Source organism: Theobroma cacao, chromosome 1, assembly GCF_000208745.1.
Source record: "Theobroma cacao cultivar B97-61/B2 chromosome 1, Criollo_cocoa_genome_V2, whole genome shotgun sequence".
In the NCBI taxonomy this organism is placed as follows: Eukaryota; Viridiplantae; Streptophyta; class Magnoliopsida; order Malvales; family Malvaceae; genus Theobroma; species Theobroma cacao.
In genome coordinates this window covers 36257722-36280646 of record NC_030850.1, presented here as the reverse complement: position 1 = coordinate 36280646, position 22925 = coordinate 36257722, and the positions used below count along the sequence as shown (strand labels likewise).

Below are 22925 nucleotides of genomic sequence, written 5' to 3'. Positions count from 1 at the left end.
TCATCTTTTATTTTTTTATATAAATTTATATTTGACATACCTACTGTAAATTAAATATTATTATTTTATTACTAAATAAATTTAAAATTTGAGAAATTTTAAAAATAAATATTCATAATTTTAAAAGTATTTTAAATTTTTTTATATATTTATGAGATGATACATTGACAAATATTACATATAAACTTTTTTTTTGGTAATAAGTGCCAAATATGTTGAATTTATTTTGTATTTTAAACTCTAACTGTACTGAATTTATTTTGTAATTTAAACCTTAGAGAAGGCTATGCATTATGTGGAATTGGTGGAGTGATAATAAAAGTATAACAACCACAGGCGGCCTCCTTAATTTTTCATTGCTCAAAACTTTCTTTTCTACCAAATAATTTAAACAGCATTAAACAATTTAGACCGTTTTAAACAACTTATTCCCCCATTTTTTTTTTTTGAAAAGCAACTTATTCCCCCAATAATAATTGACCTATTAACATAGTAATCAATGACATAATTTTGAACTCGAATTAATGTTTTAGTTGAATTGTCTGTGAAATTGATCTAGAAAGAAAACCTTTATTAACTTATTGAGTTAGTCAAAAATCGATGATTAAATATGATTATTTTATTTATATAAATTAATTAAATATGATTTTTCAAAAAAAATTAAAATTATACCTAATTTAAACTTTTGAATACGAATTATTGATGTTTTTATTATTTTTTATTAAAAAATATTTTTAAAAAAATATATTATACAAAATTAAAGAGTAAAAAGAATCAACAAGCTTAGTTTTTAATATTTAAAATGCTAATTAATATTTATAATTCTTATATCATAATTACACATATTGTTTATATAATGTATAATTTTTTATTTATAGTATTTTAAAAATATTTTTATTGCCTATTATAATTATAATCTAAAAGGAAAAAGACCTACGTTATTATTATTATTGTTGTTATTATTAAAAAAACAAAAGACACGCGCTGATTGACGCGCTCGTTGATTACCAGTTTGGCAACGCAAAGCTGAAGAAAATCCAAACCCGATAATGAAAGAAAATGGTTCGAATTCGGTGATGACGGAGAGCGGGAGCGTCCCTACCTTTGAAAAGCAATGTAGTTTAAAGAAGGAACAGACATGGGACCCGCTTACTCTGGGCCCCGATTGGGACCCACACACTCTCTCTCTGTCTCGCCTCGCCTCCCTTCCCATTCTCACTCACAAATCCTAAAGTGCACACTGCACATTCCCTACAAAGCAAAGGAACTCCCAAAAAAAAAAAGGGGGGGTGGGGAAGGAAAAGCAAAAGCTAAGTCTGCCAATTCTAACCCATCACAAGAACAAAAGCTTTTTCTGGTTGCAGAGCTAAAAAAGAAAAAACCCACAGTCTAGAGAGAGAGAGAGAGAGAGAAAGAATAGAGCTCGGGCTTCGATCGCTCGGGCTCAATCCCACCTGTTAATTGAGCATTTGTGCTGGAAATTTTGAAGGAAGGAGGAATTTTTTTTTTTCAAGGCTGTGAAGGGATAGAAGGCAGAGTTCAAGCTCTGTTTGTGAATCCTTTTCTTGATTTTTTCTTTCTTTTAAGTGCGTACAGGTTCTTGTTGGGTTTTTTCTTTTTGGCTTTGAATGTTCTGTATTCTGGTTCCCTTGCCTTTTTTTTTTTTTAAATAAGATTTTTGAGATCTCTTTCTCTTTGTATATTTGCTGACTTGGAATTAGAGAACATTCTTCATGTTTTGTTCTTTTAATTTTTTATTTTTTTGTTTAATTTTTGTGGGGAAGTGGGAGGGGGAGGTTGAAGGGTTTTTTCGTGGCATCGAAGGGCTTACGTTGGGAATGTGCTGATAAGGGAATAGAAGAAATGTGGGGGAATTTCGAATTTGTGATTTTTCCTTTCCTTTTTTGTTTTTAAGAAAAAATTTAACTAGGGTTTCTATAATCTTATTTAATATACCATTTTTGGCATTTCAGTTGATTGCAACTCAAGTTAAGGATTTCACGAGCTTAGTTGATTGATCTGCTTTCGTTATTTAATAATTTGCAAGTTAGGGTTCTGTTTTCAAGGGTTGGCGCTAAAATTATGGGTTTAGTGAGAGAGGCTGATTACTCTATTTGTGAGTTTTTCCTTTTTTTAAATTATCAAAATTTGTTAAAAGAATTCTTCCCTATTTGGGACAGAACATATGGGAAGAGGAAATACATGATAAATTATTCTTTTAGCAGTATAATTTTGGAAACAGCATCTGAGTTTTGATATTTGTTTTCGATTGATTATGTGTGCTGATGAAGTAGGCTAAAATTGTAGAATCTAGTTAATTTTCATACCCATTTAAGAAAAAAAGTTGAAATAGCTGATTTCGAATGATATGGTTAGAGAATATTGGTATAGAAATGGTTTAGTGGATTGCTTTTTAAAAGTTCAACCAGGAACTAGTGGAATGATTGAACTCAATTTCAACCCCATTTTGCAGGGTTGATTGGGTTGGCTGTAAGATTATTCCATGTAAAGATTCCAGATTAGCTGGAATGGAAAGGGTCCCAGATTCAAAGATGCTGCCTAGGAAATTGCCTTCTGTGAGTTCAGTGTCGAATGCGCGTATGGTCTTTGGGAGAGAAGCAGGTCTTGTGCCGAATTTGCATGCTGTATTGGTTAGAGAAGAAGTGGGTCGATCTAATGTGGGAAATTCCCAAGATTCAGAGACAGCTGCACCTGTACGGACATGGAAAGGGAAAGACTCTTTGCTTGAACAGGAAGAAATCATGCCTGATGTTATTATATTCAAGGGCAGCCGTGACTCATTGGAGGAAGGAGGACCTAGTGCTTTTTCTGGAGCTAGTCACCCTCCAGAACCTGTTGACACGGATCTAATGAGAATGTATGTACCAATCGGTCAGAAGAAGTCCGATCCTGGGTGTTTGATGAAGAGCATGTCAGTGAAGGGTCCTTTTCTAGAAGATCTTTCAATTAGGGTTCCTCCTAAAAAACCAAGTCCTGCTGTTCTTTCACCAGCAGAAAGTCTGGTTGAAGAACCCAATGATTTAGGTGCATTATCTTCTCCATTTTCAGTTCCACGTGCATCACAAAATACAGATAACTCTCTCCTTCCTCCAGATTCAGACGAAAAGGAATGTGTTTGGGATGCTTCTTTGCCTCCAAGTGGTAATGTAAGTCCACATAGCAGCATTGACAGTACAGGGGTTGTCACCGCAATGAGCATTGTCAATAGCTGTGCCAGTACATATAGGAGTGATGCAGTTACAAGTGATGGCATGCTTAGCATGGAGAGGAACTGCGAGAGTACAAAGGGAAGTGTCAGAGCAGATTCACTTGAGAGTGCAAAGACTAGTGTTAGCCGAGCAAGTGATAGCAGTGGCCTTAGTGATGACAGTAACTGGAGCAACATTACTGGGAGTGCTAATAAACCTCATAAAGGAAATGACCCGAGGTGGAAGGCCATCCTTGCTATCCGAGCTCGAGATGGGATTTTGGGTGTGAGTCGTTTTAGATTGCTTAAACGACTTGGTTGTGGTGACATTGGCAGTGTATATCTCTCAGAGCTGAGTGGTACTCGTTGTTATTTTGCAATGAAAGTAATGGACAAGGCATCCCTTGCAAGTCGTAAGAAGTTGACTAGGGCTCAGACAGAAAGGGAGATTCTGCAGCTGCTGGACCATCCATTTCTGCCTACTCTGTATACACATTTTGAAACAGACAGATTCTCATGTCTAGTTATGGAATACTGTCCTGGGGGTGATCTACACACTTTGAGGCAACGGCAGCCCGGAAAGCATTTCTCTGAATATGCTGCAAGGTATGGCTTATGCTCTAAAATATTCTCTTATTTGTGTAGAACATTAGCATCCTTAAAGGGAAGGGAAAAAAAAGTAAAAATCTTTTCTTCATTAAGGGGTTTTTTTTATATTAGTGTTATTTAGCTTTCCTTCCTTTATCGTGGCTATCTCACATCGTCTTTCACAATATTTCCTCTTGTTTCTTAAAAGTTTGTGTTCCATGAGGAGTAGTTGGTTGATCTGTTTTTTCTTTTCTGTTGTTCATATGCCTTTTACTATGTGCTTTTCATATTTCTATATATATAATATTGGGAAAGTTAGTCCTCGTCAGTGGATGGATGTGCACTTACACTTGTCTCCCATTTCATGTCATTTTCTTCAGCCACAAACTGCAGTTCCTTGTATTTTATGTTAAATGATGTTGCCTAACTGTTGTGCATTTGTAGAGAATGTGGTTTTAATTTCTTTCAAAGTTTTCTACATGTTGGGGATCTATAACATATCTACAACACGTTGGGGGCTTTAAGCATATCTACAATTCCAAACTGATGTTTTTTCGATGTGTTTGCAGTTATGGTGTCAAGTAAAACTAGTCTAGTTAACAGGCCTTTTCCTTGATCAGTTCCTATCTTAACCATCATAGAGTGCATGTTAACTGATACCCCTTCATGCTGCTGAACTCCAGGCAGGGAGATGCTTGCTGCCCTTGTGGGCCTGCTAACCCGTGAACGTGAGAGATAATATAGCAGATGCAACTAACTGAAGCTCATATCTCCTACTATAAGTCTTTCTATGTAAGAATGAACAGGAGTCTGTAAAACTATTTATGATAGGAGGCTGAGTGAAACTACTTGTGTTGTGCATCGAACTGGATTTCGTTTCATTCCTGAGTTCACTTTGTTCTTATACTTGACTGCGTAGACATCTTTTATAAGTATGTGCCGTGGTATGAAAGTGTTACCAGTTATTTTGGGTTCCAAGATTTCTCATGTCTTATGATATTGCTTGATCATTTTAGTCAAGACTCATTGGGCATGTGCGAGTGCTGCTTTTGCTGATATAAGAGGATTAAGACCCTACTTTGGCATGAGAATTTCTGATATTGATTGCCCCCTTAAGCCAGTACTATCTGGAAATTTAATTTCTCAGTCACTGTTCAAAAAGGTTATTAATATATGATATATAATGTTCGGGAAGTTAGATTATGTTTTTGCATAGCTGGCATAAACGCACAATGCTAAAGGCTTTGGTCATCATCAGTGTCATAAGCAAGTGTTTTCCACTGAGATCATTGAATTTCAGGCAGAAAAGCTATAACCCCCCGTTTTTCTTCTTAATGCAGATTTTATGCTGCAGAGGTTCTATTAGCGCTTGAGTATCTCCACATGCTTGGTGTTGTCTATAGGGACTTGAAACCAGAAAATGTTCTAGTTCGTGATGATGGCCACATAATGCTCTCCGACTTTGATCTTTCCTTAAGATGTGCAGTTTCTCCTACACTGATTAAGACCTCAGCATCTGATTCTGATCCTTCAAAACGTGGAGCTGGTGGTGCATTTTGTGTTCAACCTGCCTGTATTGAGCCTACATCAGATTGCATCCAGCCTGCCTGCTTTATTCCACGGATATTCCCTCAAAAGAACAAGAAGAAAACCCGAAAGCCTCGAGTTGAGTTTGGTTTGCCTTCTAGTACCCTTCCTGAGCTTGTTGCAGAGCCGACTGCAGCCCGGTCTATGTCCTTTGTTGGAACCCATGAATACCTAGCCCCTGAAATAATCAAAGGAGAAGGCCATGGAAGTGCTGTTGATTGGTGGACCTTTGGAATTTTCTTGCATGAACTGCTGTATGGTAAAACCCCCTTTAAAGGCTCAGGAAACCGTGCTACGCTGTTCAATGTTGTGGGGCAACAGCTGAGATTCTCAGATTCACCAGCAACCAGTTACGCTAGCCGTGATTTAATCCGGGGCTTGCTGGTGAAGGAGCCGCAACACCGGCTAGGTGTGAAGAGGGGAGCAACTGAGATCAAGCAGCATCCTTTCTTTGAAGGTGTGAATTGGGCTCTAATTCGATGCAGCACCCCACCTGAGGTGCCAAGACCCATGGAGAGTGAGTTGCCAGGGATGCCTGGGAAATTTGGGCCAGTGGAGCCACTTGGGGTTGGTAGCAGCAGCAAAAGGATGGTAGGGGGAACAGATATGAAATCGGGGGGTAAATATCTGGACTTTGAGTTCTTTTAGTTTTGAATTAGGAAATGCTGTGTTGTATTAGTATCATTAGTCAAATCCCTTTAAGAGTTTGCTGACAGCACTTTGTTCTGATGATATGCTTCAGCTCACTACCTCATCAAAGAAAAAAAATTCATGTTAATTGAAAAAAGAACAAAAAAAAAAAAAAAATCAGTTGCTTCATTTTAAGAAGTATGTTGCCTTTTGCCCATTAACTCAGCCTCAGTTGATGTGAGAGACAAAATAGATAATTCACAGTATTTACCTTGCAAAATCCTTGTCATGTTTTATGTCCAAAATTGCTCCCATTGTTCTTATGGATGAAAAGAAAGAGACCATTCATAGCTGCATAGATGAAGAAACACCCCTTCCCCGTTGTTCCCTTTTGGTTTCCCCCTTAGTGTTGACAAAAAATATGGTATACATGGAATCGTATTTATTCGAACTCGATCGAATTAATCAATTTAATTGAATTTCTTTGCAAATTAACTGATTTTTTTTTTATTAATTCCTAGGCCATGAGCACAGGGAAGATTGTGATTTCAGCAGTAGGTAGTCTCTAAGTCAGTGGAGTTTTTTGGCAACAACCTCTTGCTTCCGGGTCTAAACTAATCCCATTACCACGTTTGAGCTCTCTTTAGTATTTGGTCTGCCATCACTTTAATACTGCAAAGTTCAATCAGGTCCAGGACTGATCCATATATGTAGGTCCAGGCTGTTGGGGCTACATGGGGTGACCCATATATGTAGGTCCAGAAACAAAGAAGGGGCCCATTGATCCCCAATCTAATCCATCCATATTGATTCTAACCAAGATAGGGTTGTGTATGTCTCTTGTCCTCTCAAATTAGCAACATCATTCTAGTCTCCTAGAGGAGAAAAAAAAAAAAATGTATCAGGTTTTGCAAAATGACTTTTAACATTGTTTTGGTTGACCATTCATTTTATTTCGGTAAACTTGCAATTAAATTTTTATTTTTTTATATATTTAAAGAAAAAGGATATTAACCTTATCTTTTTTTTAAAAAAAAATCATATATCAATCAATGAACTAAATATACGAGTATTAGATTTTTATTGCTATTACTCATCTCTAAGTGTTTATATTTGTTTTTTTTTATTAAAAAAGAGATAAAGATCATTATTGGCAAGCCTAAGACTAAAGACTCAAACCCAACCTTTACTTGTTAGCATTGTCAGGAAAGATTGAGGCCCAGGAGACCACAATCTTGAACTTTATTGCCTTTGAAAGCAGAAGAAAGGAAAAGAAAATGTTGGTCCCCTTTGTAGCCCTCTTCTCCACTCCAATGGATACAAACATCAACGTCAATGCATGTGCATCTTTGGACTCTTTTGATCTTTTTTTTTTTAACCTTATCATCTAGTGAGACCCAAGGTCTTGTCCATCACAAAAAAAAAAACCCCTTTTTCTTCCCTTTATGAAAAAATAATGGGCTCTTTGAAAGCAAACAAACAAACAATCGGATGTTTTTTTTAGTGGAAGGATCTGATCCTGTTGGGCCAAATCACTCATGATTGCCAGAGAATCGGATTGTTTCAAAGAAAGAAAGAGAGAGGGAACTTAATCCCTTCAAAATTTGGTTAAGTTTGAAGATCTATGGAAGTTAACAGACTTTCAGATCCAAGATTTAGAGGGAAACAATAAATTCAGATTGAGACTTGACATTGTAGAAAATGAGAAAACTTATCTACAATTTGCAGCTTTTTAATGTTGAATGTCAGTGAAGATCCGACCTTGCAGCCGGTCAATCAAGCTCTCATCAGGAATCAGGGATGGGGCAACAGCCTTAAACTAAATCCCTTTGCCGGAATCTTGGATTTATATAATCATCAACAACAACAACTTCCCCTGATGCTTGGGGAAAACCAAAATTTTTACTGTCAGAAAACAGAGGCAATTCAGTAACACTTGATTACATAATCATCAGAGTAAGATTTGATTAAAACCCAGAAAAAATAAAAACCAGTGGGCTCAACAACTTCCCCTGATGCTTGGGAAAAACCAAAATTTTACTGTCACAAAACAGAAGTTGCATGTGAGTTTGTCAATATAAACAACAATTTCTTTCCTTGGACTGACTTTCCCACTTACTTGGTTGAAAACCAACAAAATAGAAGTTGGCTTCTTTCGGGGGACAGTAAGGAAATGTACCAGCTTAGAGTAGGGATCGGAACAAAACAGAAGCTGTCAGGTTGAACAGAAACTGAAAAATTGGAGGGGCCGAGCTCCATGAATGAATCTCTGTGTCTGCAGCTGAACAGAGTAGTATTAAATGTGTGGGCAAATATCAAACGAATTAGTACGTGTGCTGTTTTTGCCTGTTCTCTTTTTTTTTCACATGGGAGAAATGTTCCACCTAATTTGTTTACATGTTAACTGTTCATCTGCTTGGGAAAGAGGATCTGGAGCTTTTTAACATGGCCAGCCTAGCCTTCTGATCGAATAATGAATTGGCTGGTCCCTACTATACCCACCATATTTATAACCTTAAGCCACCCACCTCTCCTGCAAGGAAAACCGGGGAAAACCAGCAACCCATCCCAAAAGAGAAAAGAATTTGTGTTGTTAACATAAATCAGTAAACAAAAGTGAAGTATACACAGAATACACAAGCATGGCAAGAGAGGGAAAGTCAGAATATATGTATTTATTCATCTGCTGAAATTGCGAACCTTTTTTTCATACAAGAATCTTGAGCAATTTCCTGTACATAGACACCTATCCTTGGCTTGACGATAGATGAGGACAAAACAAACAAAAAGACCTCCCATGTATTTACACATTCCCAAGAAAAGAAAAGAAAAACCCAAAAAGAAAAACAATAATTATAGGAGCCCACAGCCAAAAAAATCCCAGCTCTTATAAATTTCAACTTACCTCAAAAATTCAAGTGGGAAAGAAAAAAAAAAATGAATTCACTATTGGATATGATAGGAACGGGAGCATACTTGGTCAAGTGCCTCGGTAAATAAGGCAGAAAAGCTGGTCATTGCTTGAAATACACCTGGCAAGCCTGTTTGAAGATTATTCAGAGTCATTGCTCTAGTCACCTCTACTGCTTTGGCGTGCCTCAGCATTTCATCTTCCACTCGCCTTTGGCAGCCTGAGAGCTCAGATTTTTTTTCAGCAAGGGGGTCTCGAGCATCCAGAACCTGCCCATGATCAGGCCCAGAATCTGGAAGCCCAATGCCAACCATAGAGTATGAATGGTAGAACTTCCTTTCTATGTTCCGGAGAGATGATGCCTTTTTCTCAAGCTCCTTTGATACAGTTTCAGTTCGCTTCTTAATCTTAAGCTCTTCAGTTTGTTTAACGGAAATCACATGGACCACATTGATAAAACTTTTGATAGCTTCAGAAGCTACTGTGTCAGGGACACGGTCAAGGGCGAGCTTCCACTCATCGCAAAAAGCAAATACATCAGAGGGCTCTCTGTTGCCATCAACATTATCATTGCTGACAGGAAGAAGCGTGAGCTTGAACCAGCCATGGAGGGAGTGAATAAAATCCCGTTGAAATTTTATTAAACGGCAGAAACTAGAGTGCCATGCAGAGACAGCTGACTCGAGATCACGTGTTGCCTGCCGATGCAGTTCAGAAGTTGAATCACCTTTCCCTGATCTGTTTATAAGGCCACGAACTTGCTGCACAATATTGTTCTGAACTTCATGGTATTGATGCATTGACCCCCACATGTACCTAAAGCTGCATTCAAATAAATTCGATATGTGAATGTTCGACTTTAAAATATTTTAGCAGTGCAATTGTTCCACTATGCAGAATTTCAATAAATAGATACCGAATTGCTGTATCTGATATAATGGAAATCTAAACCACCAAAAGAAAGAAAGTGATTCAGAATAAGGTTTTAATCTAATCTAAAATAGCTTTTCAAGTGGTCATACATAGTCATCATACTATTAATACTCATTCTTAATCATGCTGCTAAAATGATGATTATGATAACAACAATAACAATAATGGTGTTTTGACCAGTTTACCATTTCAACAACCTGTCAAAAAAGATTATGGTGGGTCATATGATAGTTAACTCCAATGCACCTAACCCCCACCTCCCACCTGTATGTGGCTTATAGATCAATGGAAAACTGGCAAGTAATATTGGGGCCACTGTCTGGTTCTGAATGAAAGAAATTAAAAAGTCCAGGACAACAACGCACATGTGCAAACAGAGGGGATGATCAAGTGGCATAGCAGAGAAATGAGTTATAATGGTTCACCTACCCAGGCAACATGCCAGGATCTACAATATTTCACGTAAGATAAAATGAATTCAAGATTCAATTCCCCAATAAGAACTGAATCCATCCAGAGTTAAGTGCTCATAACTAAGAATGAATTTCAAAAGATAAAATAAATAATGGTAAACAGGGTAAATCAAAATTTTTGCCACTTTCACTGAAAAATAATCTAGGAGTAGGAAACGAGTTGGAATTAAGGATTTTTCTTGTTTTTTTTTTTGGAATGAAGGATTTTTCTTGTTAAAGAGAGCAGAAAGATTGGAACATAGATATTTTACTGCAATGCCAAGATTGGCACTTAGATAGGTATTTCTTGAACTATATAAACTTTCCAAAAGAGTATTGAGCATATGTCTTGGTCTACCAATGCATATAGTTTGCATCTGGAACATTTCAAAAGAAAATATCATCTGTCTCAACACAAAAGAGAAAGAAACAAAAAGAGAAAAAGAGTACTTACCCATGACAAATGTCAACAAGCTGAGGAACAAGATCACTGTCCCTGAGCCCGATGATGGCAGTAGAGGTGGTAGAGACAGCCTGAGATGTGACAATAATTAGTGACTGCAGCCTTTTTATTGATGCCTTGGTCTTGTCTATCTTGGTTTCATCCTCCCCCTTGTATTCTTGACTTTGCAATGCTGACAACTTCTTTTCATGCTCAATCTTTACCCCTTCTCTAGCCTGAATTTGTTGAAAATTAATCGCCAACATTAGCACTCATCTAAAACCACATGGCTCAACAACCAGGTAAATTATTTGCACCACATGTTTCCTTTCTTATCCAGAAGAATCCTAATGTCCAACCAATTCAAGAAACTTTACAAAAGGTTTGATAAGAAAACACCATGGGGTGGAAAAAAAAAATACTTTTATTACCTCATACAAGTTAACAAGCAAATTTTTCCTTCAACATTCAATCAAAAAATAAGCAGCAAAAAACTTGGTAAGAAATGTCTCGGTGCATAACTTATTATTGAAGCATGTCGGCAAATTAACTGAAACCACCTTCATTCTCTACCAACCAGCACTAATTTAAGTAACCGGAAGGTAAGAAACTAAAGTTCCTGTTCTGATGCAAAAAGAAAACATTCCCAGACAAGAAATCTGACACCCCATTAACAAAGGCAAGATGGAGAATCTAGAAAGAAAAAAAGTTAGTTGGCTTTAGTAGCTAAATTGGGACTACAAGGTGAGTTGGTTGGACGTGGAAACCATGCTCCTAAGCTTCCCTTGGGCCTAACTGCCTAACAGCAATTGGAGGGTGTTTTGGTCAATTCAGACTTTGTGGTACTATAAAACAAAAGATTAATTAATACTAATCCTATTAGTATTAAGGACCGCGACAACTGTCTGTTTTGACGATAATGGCCCCACGAAGAGTCGACAGGATTTACAGTTTCGAAGGGGGCGTTTTCGTCCAAATGGAAAAGGGAAATCAAACAATCAAAAACTGCGGTGGACTTGCGCTACCGGGCATCAAACGATTGTTGATATCCTAGTCATTTCTCTGACCTCCTTGTCTCCAATACAAAATTAGAAATAAAGCTAATTTTTTTTAAATAAAAAAAAAAGAAAACTTTTACCTTGACTTCGCTGTAGAGCTTCTTCTCCCAAGCCAAGAGGCGGTCCAAAGTAGAACAAAGGCTCTTTGAACCGCCCGGTTCATTGAGGGCAGTGGCGTCGAGCCGGTATTTCACAGCCAACGGCGGCTTTGAAGTCCAGCTCGAGCTTAAGTTACTGAACATGCTACTCGAATGATACACCGTCTCTGTAAATCGAAAGCCCAATAATTAAGATTAAATCAATTTGAATTAAGGAAAAACGTAAAACGAAAATTTAGCTTGAATTCTCCATATTTTGGAACTTACTTTTCAACTGCCTGAAACTTTTATCGAGCTGAGCTCTGCCGATCTCGAGCATCTCGGAAACCTGATCTCCGGCGGCGGCAGCTTTGTCGAAATTCTCTTTGATCGCATCGACGATCTCTTTCAAATCCCTATGCCGAACCACCATCTTCATATCCATCATAGCACCCGTCCTATAACTTCCCGCCGACGATCCCGCATCCTCCGACTTATTATCCATTTTATTCCCCGCGGTGGCCCCATATATCGGCTGCTGCGGCTGTACCGGCGGAGTATGATTACGAAGATGATGCAATTTCTCCGACTCCCCTCTAACCGAGGACCCGAAATTGGAGCGGGTCCCAATCTCGGATCTGGATGCCACGTCATCATCCTCATCCTGCTCCTCTACATCCGATGAGCTCGTTGTAGTGTACCGGTCGTGGTCGTGGTCTCCCCATTCGCTGCATTGCACTTCTTCTCTTTCTGTTTCCTCATCAAAATTGCTCTTGGCATTATTGGAATTGATATTGTAACGGTGATTCAGTTTTTGTGGACGGAAGAAATCGTATTCTGATTTTTCCGTTTCGGTATCTTCAGTATCCTCCGGGTTGTTAGAATCTAATTGATGATGCCGTCGTGGTAGTTGTTGCTTTTGCTGCCGTAATTTTTGGTCGAAGAATTCGGAGTCCGGCGGCGACGGAGGGTAAAAATTTTCCCAGTTCCAAACGGAAGAAGCTTGGGAGGGAGTGTTTGAGTAGGTGGAATTAGCTTGATAAGCCGTCGGGAAAAAGTTGTTGGAAAATCCGGATTTCGAGCTTTGAGGAGAAGAAGAAGGACTCGATTCGGACAAAATGTGAGGGAGTTTCGGGGGTAACTTACGTGGCCGACGACGATTGGGTGCGGAAGATGACACACTCGAAGCGGAGAGTATGTGGGGGAGTTTGGAGCTAGCGATTGTTGGAGAAGGAGACGGAGAGAAAGGCGGGGGAGGAGGTGGAGGGTGGAGAGAAGGTGAGGGAGATGGAGGTACGCGTGGAGGGATCGGTTTGCTCGGTGGTGGCGGAGACGGGTTGACAGGGTGGAGAAGAACGGCCGGGGTTTCGTCCGAGACGGAAAGGTGTTCACCAGCTGCGAAGGAGGAGAGAGCTGAGCCGGTGAAGCGTAGAGAGCGACAGTAGTCCGCATGAGCCGCCGCTAAGTGATGTCGAGCGTGAACGGCTTCCTTCATCAGGCGGCGCCTATCTTTGCACCGCCTTACCGTGTCTTCATTGTCTAGCTTCGACGCCGCACAACCCATTTCCACACACTATTTAGTCAGCCAAAAAAAAAAAGTAAAAATCTCAGCTGAGCCAACTAAAAAAAGTACGGAGAAGAAAAAAAAACCGAATAGAAGAACAAGAGAAGCTCTAGGCGGTGGCGCGTACTGTAGTGGTGGCGCCCGATTTAAGCTTGGAAATGTCACTTTTTGAGACAAGAGTGAGAGTGAGGAAAATGAAGAGTAAAGGTTATAGCCAGTGGAGAATTCGGAGTGTTCCCATTTTCTGTCGTGGGGTCTCCCTCTTTTTTCAAATTCTTTTTCTCTTCAACCTTTCTTATTTTCTTAATATTTATATATTTAATTACGTTTTAATTTGTTGGTTGAATAATTAAAATATTATTAGTATTAATTAATGGGAGTTGCAGAAGGCTGCTTTTTGTTTTTACATTGTGCCTTACAGGGGCTTAGGTGTATGGGGGAAAGAAAAGAGTGGACATTGATCTTACACAAACTGTTGTTTGTTTGTTTTTTTGGGGTGGCTTGTGGGTCCTGGCCTTGATTATTGAGTTTAAGGGCAATGAGCAAGCACAATGCCGGATTTGTTGCCCTTTGGGTGTAGGGCAGGGCAGGGCAGGCATTGCTGGATTTATTTAAGATGGATTTTGTTTTTTTGTGTGCAGTTAAAAAGGTTAGCAATAGTTACTTCTACAATAGAGTATTTTGTTTTATCTAACTCAATTTTTATAGTCGAATTTGAATATAACTTGAGTTCAGATTCAAATACCTGAAAATTAATGAATAATGCACCTAGCTGAGTCTTTGGTCAACTGATTTGTTTATTAGAGAGAGAATAAATCCCATGGATCTACTACTCGTTACATTTGAAAAGCACTTTGTGTTTTGAGAAAGTAGACCTTATAAATGCTGAAGAAAGAAAAAAAAGTTGTTGCTTAGGTTGATTCTTTTCCTCTTTTTGCCAGCACAAAGGACAATTTGCAAAAAGAATAGAGAGTGGGAATTTGTTTAGCTTAAAGAATGAGCTAAGCATTGGACAATAGAGAAATAGTACCTTGAACATTTTTGACAATAATTGGCTCATTTTGAAAAAATTTCCAACCCATATCTTTGCATATATTTTGTATCTCTAAATCTTGAGGACCTAAATAGTCTTTAAATTTGAAATGCAAATTCATGCTTTTTATGAGTGAGAAAAGTGTGCAAGGGGAGGTGAGGAGGTAACATGCACAAAGCACTGCAAAGCATAGAAAGGCAGGATAACATAGATATTCCACAATGAGTAGATCCTTTTGAAGAAAAGCAAAAGGAGGGAAAGAAAAGCGGTGGGGAAGGAGGTGAATGGCAGAGATTGAAAACGGTGAAAGGGAGGTTTAATTTTTTTTTTTCCCTCCCATTTCCATTGTCTCACTGGACCCCAATCATTCTCTTCTTTTCTTATAGTTGGTTTTTTTTTTTTTTGCATTTCCTTTTCGAAAGAACTTTTGCCTCGCCGTTTCAACCTTTTTAACTAAGAAGACTCGACGGTGGGGGAAACAACTTTTCTTGGTTTGAGGGCTTAACCCCCTTTCTAATCCCACTTTGGTTATGCTTCGAATCTTAGGCATCTGATTCTCCACAAGGTTACCAGTACCCAACAAGATAAATCCTATACCTTCAATCTTTCCTGGAATTTATTCAAATTGCCAAGCAAGATTATAATCTTACTCTCCCCCCTAGCTTGTACTAAAATAAATTATTTATGAAGCTGTAGCCATGACAGGGAACCATAACTACCCAACTTTAAGCTCTTTGGAAACTAATCAAAACAACATCGAGTGCCTCCTCTAATTTTTTTTTTTATACCCTAACCTATAAAGAGCAGTACGACAAAAAAAAAAAAAGCGTTATTTAACAAACTTCAAGTACCTTGGAAGATTTTTCTTTTCAGAATTTAGGAACAGGTTTTGAGTACAACAGCGGCAAGCCTCCTGCCCGAAACTGTAAACAAAGGATATCACTAAAGCTGCAAACAAATATTTACATATATATAGTGGTATTATTTTTCTACAGCTTTGGGTGTTGCAAGCGTCCACGAACCCCCCTAAACAAATTCTAAAAAGTAAAAAAAAAAACAGAGTAATGGTAGGCGGCAATCCAAAGAAAATGAAGGAACTGTTCTCTTCCCAAAAGGTCATCAATGTGGACCCTAAAGGGGAGTACATTTTTCTAGATTGGATATCTAATCTTTTCTCGTTTTTGGGTTTTCTTACTTTTACATTCTCGTTTGGTTTCATGGCCGTGCATTGGATTAGGTTACAGAATTCCCAAATCCCTCTAGCCACAGATTCTAAGTGTGGGTCCAAATTTATCATTTTAGTATAGGCTATATGCTTTATGAGGCAAAGAGCTAGATACGTAATTAATCTGGATACTCTAATTAGAACTCAAATCACCTAGTTTCTCGACACAATTAATTTGATGCGACAATGTGATTTGAACATATACAAACAAATAGAAAATACCCCCTAACTAAAGGAGGCGTGAAAACAGTTTCCTCAAATTCTAATATCACATTAAACTTTGAATTATCACCGTACTTCTAACTCAAAAACGAAGCTCCAATCTTAAACCTCACGTAACCACCATGAGAATAAGTTTTCATTTCTTAGAACAGTACTATGATGCTTGTTCAAACTATTAACATTTCCAAAATGGCATTGAGGTCAGGCAGATTCCAAAGAACAGGAAACGGGAAAGGCAAACATGAGGATAAAGAGAGGAGAGATATTTGAAGAGAGAACAAAATTGAGAAGCAAAAGCAACCAACCAATGAATGTGTATCTCCACATGATTCTGACCCCACAGTAACAAGGGGGTATGAGACAGTTTTTGGTGCTGTTTGGGTCCCACCACGTTTTCTTTTGCCAAACAGCTTGCAGAAGAAAGAAAAGGATCTGTTTTTCCTCGAGTCAAACAAAAACAAATTACACATAGACGCAGCCACACAAGTCATAAAACCTTTTGGAGACTTATTAGAGCTAAAGGCTGACGAGGTGAAGAGGTCCCTTTTTACCTGACAAGAACCCCCCTCGTTCAACAGGCACGTGTCAGTCACACGTGCTTCTCTGCTACTAAATGTTTATCTGAAGTTGGCGAGAGAAGTATGACGCGGAGCAGCCTCGTGTTCTAATGGGGATACAGCTGGGGAGGTGTTCGGCACATGCTGCTGGTCATCAGGAAACCCAAATTTCCCATACCACCCCTGAACCACGAAAAAGTAAGTGTCCAAGGAAACCACAGTATCTATCCCCAATTGATCACAATATCTGTGTTATTATCATAAAAGAATGATAGACAGATTGAACAAAAAGATGCAGTCCTATCATTGAAGTAATTTGATCTTAATCAAACTTTTTGATTATGACACAAAACTAAGACAATTTTTGTAAAAAGCCAGGCTATGGACTAAAGAGGTTCTTTTTTGGGGTGCTAAAACCATTAGCTTCGGTGAATGCAATGATGAGCTTCGTATGCTACAAAATGTTCTAGTAATCTAGTGACACTAAATAAGTGGTATTTCTGGTCTGCTACACAAGGAAATATACGTACAAATATAGTTCACAATACTATCAAGAAGAGCAAACTTCGGCAGCAATTAAGGAAATTCACATGATGAAGGAATATGAGGCCAAACCAAAGAAAAATGCCACTAGGATTTGGCTTATATGTATGGACGTACCATGGCATCATTGATTGCATATGCAACACAATAGTGCTCCTGAAAATCAGCAGTTTGAAACAGTATCAGTGATGATGACAATAATAAACTCCGCAGAATTTTTAAATCAACAGATGAGAGGCATAGATTATGCGACCACCACTTATCCAGGTGAGCAGGCCAGCCAGGGTTGCAAAAACTAAGACCTTTAATTGCCAGGCCAGTATCCACTGACTAAGTAAAGATCATGTTATTTTCCAGGTACTTCTAGAGTGTTAACTTTCTCTTTCAGCGAAGATTCACTTACCTGCATCATATGCCATTCTTCAAATTCATCGAACAATTCCAGCGGCTCAATTCTGATCACCAGAATATCACATATAAGAATCATCTCAAAGAATATTTCAGAAATGAAAAAATGACAAGCTTCCCAATGTAAAGTAGAAAAGCAGCTAAAGATGTGAACCAAGAAATTGAAAGGAATTTCCCTTTAAATCTTCTCAAAAACCTTAAAAGAAAGGCTGCTAAAAGAAAGGAAGCAAAGATTCTTCTTTTCAGTAAAGAAACATTTGCAGAGCAGCAATGGCACACACACAAAGACACAGGTTTTCATTATCTGATTCAGATTTGAACTTTCTACTTCTAAAAGTAGTTCTAATCTGTTTGAAAGAACATCTTTCCCCTCAACAGAAAATTACAGATCCACTTTAAAGTTGCACTTAGCTGCTGCTTTTGTTTCATCATCAATTTCATGGCCTATAGCAGCATACAAAGTTGCCAAGCTCATTAACCAGGTCATGGCCTTGGCAGTTGGAAATATATTGAATAAAAGTGGTGACTGAAACCCCAGGAGTTATGCACAGCAAACAAATCCACAGATATAACTTATGTAATCAATAAATGACTGCACATGATACTGCAATTCTGATATTTGAATCCATGATAGTACAAATCAAACTTAGCTGACATGATGATAATAAACAAGTGATCAGAATGAAATCTAATTCAAAACAACTAATGAGTTACTCCACAGGCAAGAAGACACCTGTGCTGCCAAATTGGCTTTGTATGTCATGACATATATGAAAAAAAAATACTTTATAGCATTAAAGCAGCACATACCTGCGTCTTTCACGGGCATCAACAAATTCACTATAAACTCTCAGCATGTCCCAGGCAACAGCTTTCTGAAACCTCAAACACAAAATACACAAAAGATATTGAAGAAAACAACATAAATGATTATTGAAATAATAAAATTCAAAAGGAAAAAAGGCTAGAGAGAATCCAGCTCAGAACAAAAGCAAGAAAGAACATACAAATATTACTAATGTTATATAATGCTCCCATTTCTACTCATTAAAGTTCATTCCGGCAGTATTGAGGAAGAAAGGAGTGAAGGAGAAGGACAAACAGTCAGCTAGATTTTTATTTTTATCTAGCCAGAACTTCGCCTTTATATCAGGCATTACTATATTTACCATCAAAATAGTGCTCTACAGGCACCCACCAAATGCATATCATAAAATAAATAAACAAACTGGCAGATGTATACAATCTTCCTTCACCTAAATCCCCTATCATCAGCCCACACTGTGTCCAATTGAAATTAAGGAAATATACAATAAAAAGATGTATATGGTATAATGTTAAGTGAAATTAAAAATAAAAAATATACTCATATACCTGCCATCCCTGATCAAGAAATAGTTTTTCCTTTGCAAGCAAAGTTGGCGTAGCATAAATACCCAAAAGTGCACAGCCTCGACTCTGAAACAAAAAGTTGACAAAGAGTTATCAATTTAGTGTAAGTTTCTATAAGTCAACATCAAGGCATCCAAGCCCCCATGTCTAGCATAAACAGTGCTTAAGCAAGGACAGAATATCCATTTGCACCTTTTTACTTCCATGACACCTTAGTCACATAAACAATCTTTTAGAATAAAAGCTCTTAATTCCTATGTTGAAAAATTCTCAACTCAACCAAAAAGAAAGAAAGGGGAAAAGAAAGGTGTTCTATAAAGGGATTTTCCCATCCCTATTCCCTACCTATGTAAACATCTTTCAACCTAACATCAACAAAATGCAAGACAAGGCAAAACATCTCTGGGTTCAAAAGAAATCCATATGTACAGCTGAACGAGAACTACTAAATCACTCACAGAATTAAGCCTCCTCAAAATTAAATGACTTTGAGAAAGTAAGATGTTTTCACCTCCAAATTTCTTATCATTTGCTGCCCAAAAGCATCATCTGGATGAATCTGTTGACAAGCACCAGTAACTGTGAATTTATCATTTTGTCTTAAACCATGCCAGACACGGAAGGCATTCAAGGAAGGAACAGTTGCAGGAAACCACAACCAACAAAAAGAAAGGAATTAAAGATGCTGGAATTTCAGAAAAGTACAGAACCTGCTCATATAAGAAAAATATTGCTGTTGAAAATGTTTTCGATGCCCAGCCAACAACAGAACGGCTTGAATCTGGATCCAGGTATATTAAAACGCATTCTGCAATTATAAATGTTGGCAGACTGATACCAATATCAGACGACCCTAAGGTCCCTAACCATGGAAAGAATAAAAAGTTTCCACCCAAAAGGCAGAAAAGAAAGAGAATTCATGAAAAAAGCTAAAATAACATACAAATTTAACACCCAAACAAGGAAAACAACACAAATTGCTGGAAACCATCATAATTACATTCGTAAAACATGCAAAATGAAATAGAAAGAAAGCATTGTTAATTACTTACTGCTTCCAAAAGGATGAGTAAAATGCTAACAAATACAAAAGAATAGGAATTGATTCATGAACACACCCGGGATCCATATTTGCCAGAGATATGACATCATCTAATTTCTGTATGTCGCGCAAATCAACTGGAAGTAGCTTGTACTGATCACTAAGCACTTCTCCGTTCTCTGCAAAGATACAAACTCTCTATCATTCCTCAAAAGAAACACGTGCTTAAATGCACCAGAATTTCATGTATGCAATCACAGGAGTTCATACAAAAGAGCAGAAGCAGAATACATAAAGTACAAGAAGCTAGCACTATGATTCCTTCAATAAAACATCTGTTATATATATGATGCACTATAATAAACAAAAATATGCCACCAAAGCCTATAAAATCATATAAGTCTAAACCAAGAAAAACTTTAGACATATTTGACAAAAGAAAACCAACTCACACCAAATATGAGTTACTTATAGAACAGTGGTTGAAAATGAACTTTTCTGCATTATGTTTTGCATGGCAACTTGAATGCTTTAAAGTTTATGTAGCATGGCGTAACCATACTCTTGCTAATAGCCCCATCCACACATACCAGAAAAGGAAGATGGCAAGTTTGAGACAAAAGGAAAAGACAGCCATTATGAAACTAATACCAGCAGCAATTCCATGTAGCAATAACCAGGGCCACTTACCTAGTGAGATTGATGCTGTTGCACCCACTTTGTCCCTCAACTGACTGCAGGATTCAATAAGGGAAGCCTTTTTACTAGTTACCTATAGGAAAATAAATCACCTTTTAAAGCAGGATAGGGTGCAAATCCATTACAATCATATTTCACTCAACTGCATGGTATAGCATATAAATTTCTATCATTTGACTCAGTTAAGTAAATCAACTGCTCACTAAAGATACAACAGAGAATACATGATCCATGAATAAGGTTAACATAAGCTACTTTAATAGAAAAGTCTTAACCAGCTCAGGACTCAATGCATCCTCAATACAGAGAAATTAAGCTAAGTTTTAACTCATGGAAAAGCTCAAAAATGTTTCAAAATTGCACCTCTTTAAAATCCAGTTCCACATATAGATATGGAGCTTTTCCCTCATCCTGTCCAGGAAAAAGAAAATAGAAGGCCAATTAAACTTGTCAATATTCAGGCTTCTAAAAGGTAAATCAAAATTTCCAAAAATATCTGCAGTAAATATACACATCGGGAGCATGCATTTTCTCCAGATATTTACCAAACACACACAAAAAAAAAAAAAACAAATAGCAAGTAATTCATACCAGCAAAAATACAACAGTGGAACAACTTAAAGTTTCATGTGTTTTACATGAATCAAACAATGAAGATAAACATTCTTAAGTTTGTCATGTGATATGAGCTTATCCCAACTCACAAGAAAACTCAGGCACCTGCAACTGAAAATACGTCGTATCAAACCCAGCACCAAGTGATAATATCTGCTTCTTCGTATGACCCTTTTCACCATTACATCCTTCACAATCAAGAAACTGATAGAGAAGCTTCCTCAGAGCAGCCCAACGAGCAAAATAACCTCAAATATACACCCCAACAATGAAAGAATGATGAATAAGATTAAACTCATTACAAAAACCACAAAGCAACAAATCAAAATGCTAAATCCTCAAACAAATCAAATTCTTACCACGGTTAATTATAGGAGATCTCCTCACAGGTCTTCTAACAAACAAATGGATGTAGTCATCTTTCATGTATCCCTTTTTAACACATGACCTTTAAAGAAACAGAGTTTTTGACCGTTAGCATAATAATAGTGATAAACATCATTTCTGAAAATTAAGAAATGTTTAAGCAAATATAAATTCTTCTAAGGTATCCAAAACAGAGAAAGAACAAGCTCCTAAATTAATTGTTCATCAGATTCGTCTCCTTCACATCGGAACCTTGTATCCAAACCCCACAATAAAATGTTCAGATCATTCGAACACAATTACAAGTTCCAAACCTACTTTTTCTGTTTTCTTTAATTTCCGCAGTGATAAATGAAAATTGAGAAATGTTTAAGCAAACATAAATTCTTCTAATGTATCCAAAACAGAGAAAGAACAAGTCCTAAATTAATTGTTTATCAGATTCGTCTCCTTCAGGTCGAAACCTTGTATCCAAACTCCACAATAAAATGTTCAGATCATTCTAACACAATTACAAGTTCCCAAACCTACTTTTTCTGTTTTTCTTTAATTCCCGCAGTGATAGATGAAATTTAACGTTTCCGAAAGTTCCAAATAACATCGTAAAAAAATAAGGAAGAGGCACGCACAGTTTACTGGCTGCAGCGTCGTCGTTGGTGGCTTGAACCGCCGCCCTGTTGCTCCGTGAATCAGCCGCCGAATTCGCCATGCTTCGATTACTCTTTTTCCTCGCGCGATGAAGACAGAGATATTTCCTTTTCTTTTGGAAGAGAGAGATAAATCGTAGTTAACTGAATATGGATTATGATTAGCCTAAATTTTAATGTCCCCGTGAATTTTTTGGCTCGCAGTCTGACGCGCCAAATGTCTGTTACCATCTCTGTTTAAGGAGGGAAAAAAATTATTTATCCGACTGTAAATGTAATTTTGCGTTGTAATTTTTTATAACCATTTTCTAAATTCAGTTGCATTTTAATTACCAATTTACCCCCTACAAATAATTTAAAATAATTTATCTCCCTTTCAGTTTTAATTAAAATTTTAAACGAGTTCATTAATTTTTAAAATGAATATTTTGTCTTAAAAAAAATCTTTCATTAAACACATAGGTTTAAGTATTAGTCAACAGTTAAAATTTTCATTAATTTGATAATATGATAATATTAAAAATATAATTTTACTTTTTATTAATTTTAAATTTTATTATTATATAATTTTTATTAAATTTTTTATTAATTTTAAAAAAAATCAAGGCAACATCAAGCGGTGCTCCATTCTCTTGGGGAGCTAAAGAGCACTATTGATGCTCCATTTTTTTTTAAATATATAATAATAATTTTTGAAATTAATAAAAAAATATTTTAATCTTTTTA

At 37.3% G+C, this 22925-nt stretch overlaps 3 protein-coding genes across 3 annotated transcripts; 1 reads left to right on the top strand and 2 right to left on the bottom strand.

Annotated features, from left to right (window-relative positions):
- On the top strand, positions 1248 to 6293 carry LOC18614475 (serine/threonine-protein kinase D6PK). Its single transcript, XM_018129938.1, has 3 exons — positions 1248 to 1586; positions 2474 to 3814; positions 5137 to 6293. The coding sequence occupies exons 2-3, from the start codon at positions 2529 to 2531 to the stop codon at positions 6029 to 6031; spliced, it is 2181 nt and encodes a 726-aa protein (XP_017985427.1). The 5' UTR covers positions 1248 to 1586; positions 2474 to 2528; the 3' UTR covers positions 6032 to 6293.
- LOC18614474 (histone-lysine N-methyltransferase SETD2) lies at positions 8659 to 13729 on the bottom strand. The gene is made up of 5 exons (XM_007052251.2): positions 13578 to 13729; positions 12175 to 13459; positions 11890 to 12074; positions 10764 to 10987; positions 8659 to 9746 (listed from the first exon to the last, which is right to left on the bottom strand). The coding sequence occupies exons 2-5, from the start codon at positions 13448 to 13450 to the stop codon at positions 8960 to 8962; spliced, it is 2472 nt and encodes an 823-aa protein (XP_007052313.2). The 5' UTR covers positions 13451 to 13459; positions 13578 to 13729; the 3' UTR covers positions 8659 to 8959.
- Positions 16173 to 22371, bottom strand: LOC18614472 (leucine carboxyl methyltransferase 1). Its single transcript, XM_018114237.1, has 13 exons — positions 22182 to 22371; positions 21546 to 21634; positions 21292 to 21434; positions 20935 to 20982; positions 20563 to 20644; positions 19949 to 20051; positions 19541 to 19661; positions 19342 to 19389; positions 18813 to 18896; positions 18249 to 18313; positions 17434 to 17485; positions 17148 to 17186; positions 16173 to 16670 (listed from the first exon to the last, which is right to left on the bottom strand). Exons 1-13 carry the CDS (start codon positions 22259 to 22261, stop codon positions 16548 to 16550), a joined length of 1077 nt encoding a protein of 358 aa, XP_017969726.1. The 5' UTR covers positions 22262 to 22371; the 3' UTR covers positions 16173 to 16547.

Excerpts from the sequence above, each read along its gene's own strand:
- LOC18614475 (XM_018129938.1), top strand. The coding sequence starts at position 2,529 with ATGGAAAGGGTCCCAGATTCAAAGATGCTGCCTAGGAAATTGCCTTCT. Across the intron at positions 3,815-5,136 it reads TTCTCTGAATATGCTGCAAG|ATTTTATGCTGCAGAGGTTC; the intron begins GTATGGCTTATG and ends TTCTTAATGCAG.
- LOC18614474 (XM_007052251.2), bottom strand. The coding sequence starts at position 13,450 with ATGGGTTGTGCGGCGTCGAAGCTAGACAATGAAGACACGGTAAGGCGG. Across the intron at positions 12,075-12,174 it reads AAGTTTCAGGCAGTTGAAAA|AGACGGTGTATCATTCGAGT; the intron begins GTAAGTTCCAAA and ends TTCGATTTACAG. Across the intron at positions 10,988-11,889 it reads AGCTCTACAGCGAAGTCAAG|GCTAGAGAAGGGGTAAAGAT; the intron begins GTAAAAGTTTTC and ends CAACAAATTCAG.
- LOC18614472 (XM_018114237.1), bottom strand. The coding sequence starts at position 22,261 with ATGGCGAATTCGGCGGCTGATTCACGGAGCAACAGGGCGGCGGTTCAA. Across the intron at positions 21,635-22,181 it reads GACGCTGCAGCCAGTAAACT|GTCATGTGTTAAAAAGGGAT; the intron begins GTGCGTGCCTCT and ends GTTTCTTTAAAG. Across the intron at positions 19,662-19,948 it reads CTGGCAAATATGGATCCCGG|TCTGCCAACATTTATAATTG; the intron begins GTGTGTTCATGA and ends TATTGGTATCAG.